The sequence below is a fragment of the Aptenodytes forsteri genome, unplaced genomic scaffold, assembly GCF_000699145.1.
Source record: "Aptenodytes forsteri isolate BGI_AS27 unplaced genomic scaffold, ASM69914v1 Scaffold111, whole genome shotgun sequence".
Lineage (NCBI taxonomy): Eukaryota > Metazoa > Chordata > Aves > Sphenisciformes > Spheniscidae > Aptenodytes > Aptenodytes forsteri.
Genome location: NW_008794710.1, coordinates 1,186,656 through 1,200,873, shown reverse-complemented (window position 1 = coordinate 1,200,873; position 14,218 = coordinate 1,186,656). Strand labels below are relative to the sequence as shown.

The following is a 14,218-nucleotide window of genomic DNA, read 5'->3' as shown; positions in this document are numbered from 1 at the left end:
AAGTGCTTGCAAGCATCCAGAAAGCAGCAGGGGCTGAAAGGGCCGTACTGCTGTACTGAGTTAACAGCAGATGGCTCTGCCGGCCAAGCTACGGCTGGAACAGCAACTTCAGCTCTGTCAGGAATGAGGCTCAGCTGTGAAACCATTTGCATTTCCAAACAGCTACAGAACAAAGACGCTAAAGATGTACAACATATGCCTTACTTAATACTTAACTGCAATTTGAACAGACTTTTAATTTCCATTATAAAATTTTTCTTAATAGTAGTTACGTATATATACAAAGGTAGGTGGCACAGCTATAATCCTGATAGACAGCCTAAAAATGCTAACAATTAGGTAAGAGAGAGAACATCCAGAAAGTTCAGGCAGCCAAAGCATACATTTCCTTTGGAAGTCTATAGTGCGAAGACTGGCATATGACTGAAAGTCTGCTAAAGCACCCCTAACATGGCACTATATATGAAATTACTTTACTGAACAGAGCCATAAAAGGGAAGTTTACCATCAGTCATTTCCAGTTGTATAAATTACATGTGTACTGACTGCAGTGATCATATACTGCTCCTCCTCTTCAATCCAATGCTTGGAGAGCTCCCAAACACAAAGGGCTGTCAAATTGCCCCAAAGCAGGAAATTAAACATTTTTCTCAGCAGAAGATTCCTAATGTGCCAAAGACGACTTCTCCTAAATGCTCATAACCCTCATTTCATCAGCTAGGTACTGATTTCAAAAGGGAATTTCTGTAATTTTTAGCATGGTCTGGCTCCTGGGGCTATGCTGCAACCTCAAGGTTGCAAGCCACATCTCTGGGATGTCTGAGGAATCAAGGTTTAGGTGAAATGCAAGCCGCACGATGGTGATGTGTGCCTGGAAATATTACTCTACTTTCACTAACAGAGAAATTCCAGTAACACGGGCTTAGAAAACTCAGCTTGCATTATGGAGCAAAGAAATACAAATAATGAAGCTGATAGTGGAAACGATAGTATTGCACTTCCATTACTTAACATCATTGAATAGTTTAGCCAAAACAAAAATATTGCTCTATTAAAAAAAAAAAATTTAATTGTATTCCCACACAGTACACACGAAGTACGTGTGCCCAACTTGTGTTATAATAGCAATCCATCTACATTAAGTACCGTTTCCATTAATACAGTGCCTGTTGTAAAGGAGCGCTGAAATAAATGGAAAACCTTCTGCTGAGCTCAGTGAGCCCTGGATTGCAGTCTCAGAGCTATCATTTTTCTGCTGGAGGCAATAAATTAGCCCAGTAATGATTTGTCATCATTTTGAGAGTTTGTCATGGGAAGAACTTCAGCATTACAAAGAAAGAAAATTGATCTGAGATGTAATGAAGTGCCCTACTACTCTAAGATGCTAGGTCCAAATTTCCTCCACCAAGCAACCAAAATGTGCGTATTTCCTCATTTGTTTTAGTTTTTCTTTCACGATACCTCACATTCTGATGAGAAATGGACGGTGTCTCCAATCTCTACAATTACATGGTCCCTTACACACATTCTGGTTTTTTGACCTGATCTCCCAGGTACCTTTTTAGTAGCAAACACAGATTCTGAGAATTTCAGTGTTTTCTGTTTATTGGATAGTGATGCAGGCTAGATGAAGTGGACTTCTTCATCCAAGCCTTTTGTCCTCTCCAATTCACTCATAGCCTTAGCCAGTCATTCACAGTCCTGAACCAACATCTTGGATGGCTTCAAATCCTCAAGGAGCTTTGCCAAATGGGGAAAATGCTGCCAGGAAAGGAACTTCTGTGACAAATTTCATCTTCTAGACAACGATGACCACTTCATCCTTCATGTAGGTGTCAAGCTGCAGAATTGATGTTCTTGTTTCCTAGATAAGCGTGTAAGTAAAGAGCCCATCTAAACAAACGTACTATTTTACTGACAGCAATGTCAAGAAGATCAATTTATCTGGCTGCAAAATATGCTCCTTGCCATGCTACTACAGTTGTGAAAACACAAGAACGTACTGATAAGGGGGTTTAGAAATCACCTTAATAGTTCCTGTGACACACTCTGATTGGATTTACGTTCATCAGCAAATCCAAGAAAACAATTTGATAATTTTAGCACAAAGCAGACAAAGAAGGATTTGCTAAGCTGCTTAGAGCCCCAGCTCTGAAATGCTGGAAAGGTTCAGACTCATGTACATTCACAAGATAGGCGCCATGGATGGACTAGATCAGACATGAACCGCGTTTTGAATCTTTGAAGCCAGCTTATGATCAAGAATGTATCTCATTCTGCAGCAAAATTTAGCAAGGGAAATATTTTATCAATCTGACAAAGGGAAGAATCAATATTGTTTCATTATATCATTATTTTAAGCAGCTTCTCAACACTATTAAGACACAGGTATGTAAGATCTTTAATAATGTGAACAGCATAACTATGTTACATGCATAAATTTAAGCAAAGATGAATATAAACTGACTTGCCTTTAGCTATTATTCAAATCACTAAGCTGATGGATAAAATTCCTTAATGAAAATAAATATATTATTTTCTTGATTTTTTTTTTAAACCTAAAGCATTTTAACAGCTGTCTAAAAGCCTCTACTGTGTTTACAATACAATTTGCATATGTAATTGCCACATGCATTTACTCAAGCTGTTGGATCTGCTACTGTAAGGGGTGTGGATTCAGGAATCCGAATGTTCCCATGTTTATATGTTTAGTCCCATATTCCTAGAATGTGATTTTGCATAATGGTCATAAGGAAACAAGCAAGCACAATGTAACAGCATTAGCTTAAGCTATTTTTGTTGCCTTCTTGTTTTACTTTATGGATGAAAAATTAATATAAATTTCAGTCAGTTGAATATGATAATAATAGATCATTTTGGATATACCACACCTCTCTGATTCTCACCAAGGTCTTTCTTTACATAGCAGATAAAAATTTCATTCCTTTCTGTGTTCTGCAGTCTCAAACCTGATAATCCAATTAACAGTTACTGAAGTAGGAGAATTGTTCTTGTTAATCTTTATTATACCTTTGTAGTTTCTTTATTTGCCTTCCTGAGGAGAATGAACCTTTTAGCAGCTGCACTGATGCATTTCTCAGCATGAAAGTTAGTATGTATTCAATCACATTGGTCTTAGTAAATCAATGAATTTTATAAATGCATTTAGCTTAAAATAACTACTTGTTATAAGCTGATACTGAATGACTATATGTACATGAAGGTATGGCTTAATATTTACTAGTAAACTTGATTTTTTTTTTAACACCAAGAGTCTTTTAATTTATGCTATAGTAAAACTATATCATACATTGATATCTAACAGAAGAATGTCAGCAGTCCTATTGCTTTCATCAGGGAAAAACAATAATTAAAGCCACGTTAGACATATCTGCACAGAATGGCTATTCTAAGTCTATGTGAGCTCAGAAGACAAAACACATTCAATATCTTAAAATTGAGTCCTTGACAGCCTAGACCCATTATCAGGAAAAAAAACCAAAAAACAAAAAACCCCCCAAAAACCCCAAAAAACCAACCAAGCGTCATGTAATATTTATTTAGCATTAAATTTAGATTATTTTACATTCAGATATTTAAATGGCAAATTTCCATGTAAGTAATTATCATGATATATGTATGAATTGTGCATACAAAAACACAATCTTCACTTCTATAACAAACTTCACAACACTTTCTTTTTTAGACTTGCCTTTCCTCAGCTCCCACTGGCCTTTCCTAAGAAACATAGGGTATTCAGGATTTCAGATGAGAGGATTTCAGCATTCAAACTTCAGATGAGAGTTTTCTTGATTCTAACATTACTTTAAGGCATACAGTTGCTCTTAACTTGAGTACAATCTCAATCACACCTTGTTTAGGACAAAGGAAGCACAGACCTTTCAGATATATTTTGTAGGTATTACACCAGTCCTGCTATCACCACTTATTCAGACAAGTAGCATCACTAAGGCAGTTAGCAAAGCAGGCATGGTTTGATCTGAAGCCTAAATATACAGAAAACGTACATAAGGAAACACTGTAAGATAAACATATAGAAATGACTAAAATTAACTCTCATCTGCCATGCATGTCATCTGTGGGAAATTACAGAAGTTTATTGTGATATTGTCATTATAGCAGCAATGATGCCTTGAAAGACTCAACATTCACTCCTGCATGACAAATCAATACCACCGGTCAACTCTGAATAACCTAGTCATGATGTGCCTGATGAATATAGATGACAGTTAGACAGCTATGATATCAGGTGCCTATAAGAGCAATTCATTAATAGAAAAAATGCATTATCAACAGTAACCTGTTATATGTTGAACAGCAAAGCACCGAACATTTCTCAACTACAAGCATTAGTATTTGCAAAAAAAAAAAAAAATCACTGGTTGCCCTATGTATTCCTCTTCATGTATAGTTGTCTGCAAATAGCTGGGAATTAACTTTTCTAGCACCTTAACATTTCAGATTTAAAATAAAAACATTAAAACAGAACGTATCTATATAGATTTGGATGTAAAATGATCTGAGACTTTCCCCAATTATTACTGTGTAAGTAATACTTCTACCTACTTTCTGAATTGTGTGACAAAGCTGTGAGGTTTGACCAAGCCAACCTCTCTGGCACAAGGCAACATGCCAGAGGAGGTGACGTCTTTAATTTGTCCTCTCTGACACAAGGCAATGTGCCAAAGAGGACAAATTTAAGACAACACCCCCTCATGCCTATCAATGAGGTACACTGAGCATAGCATCCTCTCTCCCTCTCTCCCTCCCCCAAGAGACTTCCCAGTCAAACATTAAACCTTAATAATACTCCTTGGGTGAAAAATAGATGGTTTATCAACCGTAACAGATTACACAGCAAAGGGGAGCAGAACAACTGCTGGATTTATCCAAGCTTTACCTGAATATCCATAGTACATCAAGTGGCAAATCTCAGGTTCCTACTTCACACTGGCAATTTTTTTAAATGAAGGTTTTCAGAAAAAAAACAACAAAAAACCAAATATGTATTCCAAATGGCTGAGCTAATATGACCTTATAGATATGGTGACAGCCAACCCTATGGATTTGTAAACAAACTACTCTCCCAGCGTGAAAAAGGTGTCCTACCTAGGAGAGAGCAGGGAGAACTCATGGAGGAATGGCATCCACTATAGCTTTGTTTGACCTTTAAGCAGTAAGAACTTGGCTCTTCAGGTCAGAAAAAAAAGGAACGAAGAAGAAACTTAGTGAAGGAAATTAGTTCGGTGTTTCTTGATTTCAAGCTATATTTATATTTTGACATTTCAGGATGAAAAAAGACATGACTGCTTCTGACTTTTTCCTTGGTATCCATGAAAAAAAGTGCCCGAGGCATTGCATTTGCAGTGAATCCTTCTCTATGGCAGTGAGATACAGAGGTCAGTTTTGAGTTATACCTGTTTAGTCCTAAAGGATCGTCCTATGCCTTCTTCTAGTAAAATGTGCAAATAAAGTGGCAATTTCTGCTTTTATTACCGATGAATAATCCAACCTGGTCATAGGATTAAATGCTATAGTTTAAAGAAAACATAGTTAAAATATTTACAGCTATATTCCAACTATTTAGAGTTGGAATTTGGATGCCTTCAGCATTCCATAGATGTATTATATTCAGGTCTAGAACTGAAGTGATGGCTTGTTTTACTCTGTAAAACTGAGTTCCATCCAAGAATATTCTAACCCAAGTTAGAATAAAACACCCCCAGCTTAGTACAGTACTACAGTGCAACTCAGAGGAAAAAAAAAGTTTCACACTTTTTGATGACGCAATGAAATAACACATCTTTTCTACTTCTTTTTTGTTACAATTTTATACAAAGATAAGACTGCTCTGGGAAATTATTGGATTACATTAATAAAATCTGTCTCTTGTATCCTTTCTGATCAGCAGCAACCATTTCTGGAACTGAGTGTGTGTCAATCTGCTGTCCTTCAAGGATTTTTTAGCTTCTCTTTGTATTTAAAATAACTTAAAATGAAATCAGAATAAATTCTATTTCTATTATAAATTTTCTTCATGTTTAAATACTGCCAACAGTGCAATTTGAATCAATCTATCCTAATTTAAAGCCTGGTTCTGACGGCTTTCCACAGTTTCTTATTCCAGAAGCAGCTACAGTAAAACCAACAGGAATGTATTTCAAGTTAGATCCCATTTGGTTTACATAAAGCATAATCTGACCTCTAAATATTTATTAATTTCAGCAGATTACACAATCACAATATATTTTTAAGGTGATCTAACCATGATGCTGTGTGGATTTTATGTGTTGTTTTTTTCTGGGTGGTTGTTTTTTGGTTTTGGGTTTGGGTTTTTTTTGTTTGTTTGCTTGCTTAATTAAGAAGTTGATATCACTACTTCAGAAACACATTGTATTGCTCCATTTGAAATATTTTTTCTCAGAGATGTTTTTTATAGCTACACCAACACATTTTTCTCTCTCTAGAAATGGCTTAGCATGTTAGACATATATAAAAAATTACACTTCTTAACAGAACCTGCTAGTAATGATCTTCATATTTTCCAAAATGCACAAAAGTCATGCCACTGCACTGACTAGAGCGCAAATGTTACTTTTAAATGAAGTCCTGCTAAAAACAAACCAGACGCTGATTGACAAAAGCTTATAATAACAATGTAGCACAATGAGACATTTTTGATGGCAATATAGGCAGGAACGCAGTAGAACTGCACATACCCTATGGCTAGAAGTAAATATCACAAGCTGCTCATGACAAATTTTTAATTAACATATTTTGCCTCCTCCAAATAGAGAGGATGGTGTAAATCAAAGCACCTTCTCTGACTTAAAGGGAGTACTGTCAATATGCTTCAGCTGAGGATCTGTCCTCCAGACCTGCATGTTGCACTCTGGGTTTAATAAAAGCGTTGTATGCCTTGGCAAGCAGATCTAATCACAGAGTCCAGTTTGGCTCCACAGAGGCCTGGTTTCCTTAATACACAATGGGTATACATGAATGGTTCCATTTATATACTAATGAACAACAATAATGTGGGGCTATACATGCCCAAGATGAACAGACCTACCAATGTAAAACAGGGCCTAACATCCTGAAATGTATTTATTTCACTGGAACAAAGTCAATACCCTGTGGCTAAGAACTAAGGCTTTATATCTGGACAAAGAAGCACACATAAAGCAGCACAGGCTCCCATTTAGACAACAGTTTACCCACTGTCTTATGCATGTCCCTGTCCCTTTCAGACAGTACATTCCCCAGGAAGAACATTTACCAGCTCTGTAAACCCAGCATCTCACAAGCTAAATCCTCAAAGTCCCTGCATGAAGCAGTTCACCTATAATGAAACCCTGCAGACCTACCTGCAGCGTTCATCACATGCCTTGCCTGCAGTATGGTCAAGGATCATTTACATGCAGAAGGAGAGAACTCCTCCTTCTCCATCATCAGATCTTCTTGGACCCCCACTCTGCATGTCTGACACAGAAACTCTGACTCAGAGAAGGTTGTAGCCAGCCTGCCAGGATAAGCAGAGTTGTTCTTTTGAAGCCCTTGTATCAGGCAGACCAGATGGTAATGGAAACAAAGAAACAGGCCTGGAAGTGATCAAATTCCCAGAGTTTCAGAGAATTTGGAGTCTTTAATACATGGTTTCTGTTTTAGGGAAAGTTTGAGAACGTTTGCAACAAGGACATTCTGTATTAAGTCTTGCAGGTCCATCATGCTGTCCTATCATTCGCCGTAACCTCTACTTCAGCAGAGTAAGAAGGGTGGTGATACTGTAACGGCACTGCAGACTGTACAAATATGACCAGCTCTAGACTACAGTTTTGCCAGAATAAAGAGTAATGGGTGCTTGCTAATGCCGCAATGTCAGCAAAAGAAAAGAGGGAATTAATTTAATGTAGCATCTAGGGATGTACTATACTTAGAGCAGCTTCATCCATACCTTAGGACTCTGCCAACACAGGTATGCTCTCATTTTTGTAGCATTTCAGCTGCTGTCATCTGCTAGTGTAGACGAAAGTAATCCTATGAGAATTAGCCCTGTGACACTACTGATCCATGCTAGGGGGGTTTGTTTGGTTGGTTTTTTTGTTTTTAAGCCGTGGACATTTGCGTACAACTACTAGGTTATCAGTGTTGACCACTGGTCCCATAAGGACCCACAAATACAACCTTCAAGAAGAAAACAACTGAGAAGAAGAAACTGAGCAAAGGATTTCAAATGTAATCTGTTAATCTCCCATACCCCAGGCAAATTAACTACCATCCTTGCCTTTGTTTTTCCTGTCTACTACGGGGGGTTAAAAATAGATGACTAAAATACTTAGCTCCTTAGTAAGCAGTAGAATTCAGTTTAACGTGTCCTGTAGGGCTGTGACATTAGCATGTCTAATTACATGGGCACAACATGAAATTCTAATGACACAGTATAAAATGGATCTGGAGACAGGTACCTAAACATCCATGGCTAATGAGGCTATGTTTACGCTAGCATTTTTGTTCACAGCAGGAGTGAAGTTTTCTGCCACACCACTCATCATATTTAACTTTATGTTGTGGAGCAATCTGTAAATACATGAACTGGACTCAACTGAAGATGTGCTCCAGATGTGCACCTGAAGTGCTCTGACTGACAGTGAGCGGTCCATGGGACCAAACAGAACATAGTCCAAATTAAACCCCTGATATCTGGCTAGGAACAGCTACACTAATAACATTAAGCTAATAACTTCTGGCTGCATCCTTATTTACCAAATTTCATATATTTACTCTACTCTCTCTTTCTGACACTTTTAGCACCAGCTGGTGCTTGCCTTCTCCAGCTTTCTGTATACCATCATTGATCTGACACCCATAAAAAAAATTCACCTCCTGATCTCAGTGTTACATGTTCCAAACCAAGGGAACACAGTGAAGGAGTATGAGAAAGGAGACTTCTAGGAAGTCAGAGCTCAGCTCTAACGCTGGCACCATAAGCATTTCTCATCACTGCAGGATGACAGGAGATGAACACAACAGTGCCAGGTCAGTACATTACATGAGTTGTGGTCTATATTCATCTACAAAGCCAATCTGAACAGAGAGGGGCTTGAACTAAACTAAATGCAGTCCTTGCCCCAGTAACCAGCATCTGAGATAGCAACAACATCCTGAACACATCTACATAGCAGAGTTTGGCATTTACAATATGTGATTCCGGATTTGCACAGAAAGTAGCTAGAGCAACTGGAGGGCAGTCCTCAAGACCTAAGACATCTGGCTGCATCTTCCAGAGGTTACTATAAAGAGGAACCAAAATCCTTAGGAACAATTATTCCTGCTGGAATAATTAACACCCTGAGACATGCAGCTCTCTTCTTTCCCTGAATATTTGCACAGAAAAACTAGCAATCCTACCAAATGATTCTTCAGAAAATAATTACCACACTTGCCAGGAACTTGCCTGAATTCAAGTTGTCAGTATTTGTCCTTAAGGAAGTGGCTTAGACAGACAAGGCTTTTCTGAACTAATTTAAAGGCATCAAGGCTTGTAAATGGCCTCTTAAAAGACTTCCTATGACTTCCTTTTTTTTTTTTTTAAATTTTAAAAGATTTCACAAATAGCTAAAAGAAATAGAAGGGGAAAAAAATTTTTTAAAAAAATTATTCCTGTAACTACTGCTTCTGCCTTTCCTCTTTTCATAGTATTACACTCTTACAACCTTCCATTCCAGCTTTTTCTAATTTAGGCCTTAAACTTGCAACAAGCTCCCCTTGGAGCCCTGTGGAAGACTGTGTGGTTGTACACACATGAAACGGATTGTGCAACAAGACCTTGTAGTGAGACAGTGACTCGTTTTGTGTGCGTACCATGCCCAGTGCAACCGGGTCCTAACACTGCTCCTCTCCGGGAGCAATACAATGAATAGACTAAGCATAACTCAACGAGGTGAGGGTGAAGCGATGTTGTTGTATGGGCAGTGGTGGCAACCACAGAGGTAACACCAACAGGGGGGAGGAGAGAGAACCAGGATTACCTGCTGTGCCTGCTGCAGCAGCTCCATTCGCTCGTGCAAGATCTGGCTGTCAAACTCACGGCTCTGCCTCAGGATCTGCCGCCGCACCTTCTCCACTGCAGCTCGCAAATCCTCCCTCTGGGCTTCGGTCAGCGACTCGCTTGCCCGCCTTCCTGGATCCTGCTGCAGGGCATTATACAGCGTGGCTTCCAGCTCCTGGATTTTCTAATGCAACCCAAATCACATACAGACAGGCTGCCATTTGAATCTGACAAGCAAACGACCCACCAACAGCTAGAGGAGAAAGCTAGCAATCGAAGCCTTAGGCAGGAGGGAAGGATGGACACAGACAGGTAGACAGAAAGCAGCAGTCGTGAGCAGTGAGGAGCATTCCACACAGAGTGCATGTAGCCTCCCGGCACTGACTTACACCCAGGCAATGCTTCCCATTCTAGTAAATGATTGATTTCTTCTATTTAAAAATGATTCAGATGATAGGTCTGTGTTCAATATGTAACAAAACCCTAACCTCTGACGCTCATCATTACAAAATTAATGCTAACTAACAGATTCCCTTCAACTGCAACTGAATTGTTAAGCCATCCTATAAAATAAAAAGCCCACAGGAAGAACTGTGGCCACAGACATCTTACTGTCTCCCTCTCTCTGGCCCTGCTGTCCTGCCATCCGTTGCTCAAAATCTACGTCACTGGCTTAGTTCCAAGTTGCCATAAGCAATGAAGACAGGAACACTTGTATGCTTGCATACACTAATCCCTCATCAGTCTCTTGCCATTTGCCAGATTCCTAACCAGATTCTCATGCATTGACCAAAACTGCAGTACTTTGCAAAGCAGAGAGCACAGGAGAACTTTATATTCATATGGAGAACTGTATTCCCAAGAGTAAAGAAAGAAAGGAATCATGGCAGTGTTTTGCTGATTACTGGGGTTAGTATGATCCTATTAAAAACCAGCATCCAGACTGACAATATTTGGATCAAGAGCATCTGACAACATCCCTTTAGCCCTCATAACACCTTTGTGAGGTAGGTAATTCTATCCATATTAGTGATGCATAAACAGCTGCACAGAGAGGTTAAATGGCTTGCCCAAGGTCACACTGCTAGAAATAGAGCCTGCTTGCTTTTACCTCTGTTATCTGCTCTGAGCACTAGACCTCGCTTCTTTTCTGAAAACATTTTCCCCATAAGAAATATTTACAACGTATAAATAATTCTTCAGGCCATTGTATTTTGATTCCCTGAAGTCTCACTATTAACAAAGTTGGGTGTGCAGTTTTACCAATTCCTAGCTAATTCCTAACTGTTGCTTAGCCTGCGGGAAGGCAAGGTTGCAGCTTCCCTTTTGAAAACTAGAAAAGGTAAGGTTGGATAGGACAGCACAGGAAGGAATCGTGTAGGAAGAACAGGCATTCCCAACTTGGGATAGGTTAGCAGCAGAAATATTTACAAATGCTTAGGAAAAAGCAAAATTGGAAAAGTTCTAAAGTAATTTCTGGTGTATTTTACCAGTGATAATTTTGTGCACACATAGACCAGCTCTTCCCATTCTAGATGTACTAACAAGGTGGTCACATATTTTAGAATAAAAAATGCAATGCAAAAACATTACACTTCTAAATACTATAATCCATTTCCTAAGTCTCCATTTAAGTAGTATTTGATTTCCTAGTCTGGCAGAAAAATAAATCAATTAAAAAAGAACCCTATTTATAATTAAAAGAAAAAAACCCACCTATATTTTATCAAATTCGTTCAAACATGAAAATTTAATGACTGATCTTTTCCTACCATGTATGCCTGGTCCAGAGCTTGCTTCCTGTAGTCGAGTTCTTCCTCTAAATAACCCTTCTGTTTACTGAACAGGTCCTGAGCAATAATAAAAACAAGGGAGTGATTGTTCTTTATCCTAATTCATGAAGAATCATAAATGCCATCATTTTTATGTGAGCTTTCCACTTGAAAGCAAACGACCACATTCATCCTAAGGATATTTGGAATATCAATTTTACAATATTAGCACTTAAAATACGTGTATCTCATTAACGAGTTGTACCTACAAAGTATAGACCTCTACACCAGTGTACAAACCTGCCTTGACCTGACAGAAGTGCACACAAGGGCTGAAAGGTGAATGGGAGTGTGCATGCATGTGGTCCAATAGTCATTACTTGCACAGAGTGGGCCAAGGGAGGAAAGAGAAACACAAGTGAGGGCACTTTACTGCTTCTCTGAAACTATCCAATGTGCACCCTTAAGGAAATCATGGGGAAACAATAATCTGTGTTGTCTAGCCTGTTCTTCTAGGCAGAAAGCCAGAACATGCAGGGCCCTAGCTGGGTTCTGCAGCAACATTCCCTGATGCATGACTGAAGCAGAAGTAAAAGGTCAGTTCTCAACTTGTAAAGGTAGGAAGCCAATTTGAAATGGGTAAAGTGATGCCCAGAGAGGTTAAGTGACTTTAGCTGAAGAGCTGAAGAAGTTTTCAACATACCTAGGATTTACAGGGATTTTTTGGTTTTGTTTTTAAAATCAAACTCACCAACTTTCACAGAAGCAAAACCTTGCAGTTGCAACACAGGCTGGGAATTCAGTGGAACTCCGTATCCAAAAGCATGACGTTGCAGGAAAATTGTGGACATTTGAGTGGTTGCCTGAACAGTCAAGTGGGAACTGACTGGTGACAGTGCTTTTGCAAAACATGCCTTTAGAGTGTTTTGGATGATAGTAAGTAGAAGATAAAATAGTTACTTGATTTTATTAGCTTTCTTTTAAGGCAGGTTGTCATGCTCAAAAAAGAAGTAGTAGTCCAGAAAGCAGAGAGGCCCTTTGATTGAATTTAATATTTTTCATCATTCTTTTTTCTATTCAACAAACTCTTGCATTTCCTCAACATATAGAATAAAGGCCAAATTAAATATATAGGATTCTTAAGATGATTGTAGCTTTTATTAACAGTATAAAAAAAAAAAAATCAAATGTTGCTGGTCTGGTTAGTTTTATTGGATATGGGATTGCCCCAAAGTCACTTATTTGGCCAAATTTTATATTCAGACATATATGTGGATTTCCAACAGTTTTTCTGTCCGCTGTCAGTGTAGCACTGGCATTGAAATTGCCTAAGCATGAACCATGATGATGAATTCTCACTCCAAACATCTGGTTTAAAACAAATCCACTTTGATCAGCAAATTAATGCTTGGGAGGGGTTCAGACCATAAAATGACTATAGATGATCTCCCACTTGTTAAGAGCAGCTTATAATTGGTGAGAGCAGCAACACACAAGACCAGTATTAGAGGACTCAGAGGAATAAGTTGCTATTTGTTTGCTGTATAAGAACTATAATATTATTCAGGTTTTTTGTAAACTTGGAGTTCTTTTAATTGCCTATGAATTAATATTGAAAGTAGAACCAAAGTTTAAGTCAGGCTTTGATCTTGGGGCTGGAATTCAGTTACCCACAGATGGGCATCTATTGCTATTATAGCCATTTTAGGGTATGCTACTTCAGTTGCTAGTCCAGAAGGGCAGGGGTCTCCAACAGGTCCTGTAGGACATATTTCTCAGCCCTTTGTGGACATCTCCAGAACTCTGAAGAATATAATATGGCATTAGACACCATGTTTATGCAAGTGAATCCCACCTTGACTACCCACGTGGCATTATTTTCTTATGTGGATTAAAGCAACAGCTACATGGCTGTTGTAAAAGATGCAATACCAGCGTGCACTGTGTAACGCATAGTAAAGGACAGGCCTGGTCCTAATGTGCTTACAAGTGGCTGGCACCAGAGAAGTAGGCTGACTTGCCCAAGACTATACAGAGGGTCAGAGCTACCAACAGATCCCAGAATAGCAATGCAGCTGCCCTGATCATGTTACTTCTCCAAAAGCTGTTGTAAAAGTTGGCCACAAAAAGCAAGAGGGAAGAAAACAAGAACAGGATCTCAAACTCTTAACATGGGTTCCAAAGACAACTAAACCAGAGCTCAGCCCTTCTGATAATGAATATTATTTCTAAACTCATTTCACAATTGAGTCAATCACTGGCAATGCAGTCTCTCAGGTTGCTATGCTAAACAGATACAGGGCTCTCCAGAGTAAGCTTGGAGGAGCTCGCCAAGCCAGTCTCCATCATTTATCAGCGGTCCTGGTTAACAAGGGAGGTC

General features: G+C 38.8%; 1 protein-coding gene across 1 annotated transcript in view; it reads right to left on the bottom strand.

The window, feature by feature from the left end:
• JAKMIP1 (janus kinase and microtubule interacting protein 1) overlaps positions 1-14,218 on the bottom strand; it is a 110,738-nt gene that overhangs the window by 9,904 nt on the left and 86,616 nt on the right. Inside the window, exons 18-19 of the mRNA XM_019470632.1 lie at positions 11,839-11,916; positions 10,047-10,250 (exon numbers count right to left, since the gene is read on the bottom strand). Of these exons, the coding sequence (XP_019326177.1) occupies positions 10,047-10,250; positions 11,839-11,916 (282 nt within the window). The remainder of the gene's footprint in view (positions 1-10,046; positions 10,251-11,838; positions 11,917-14,218) is intronic.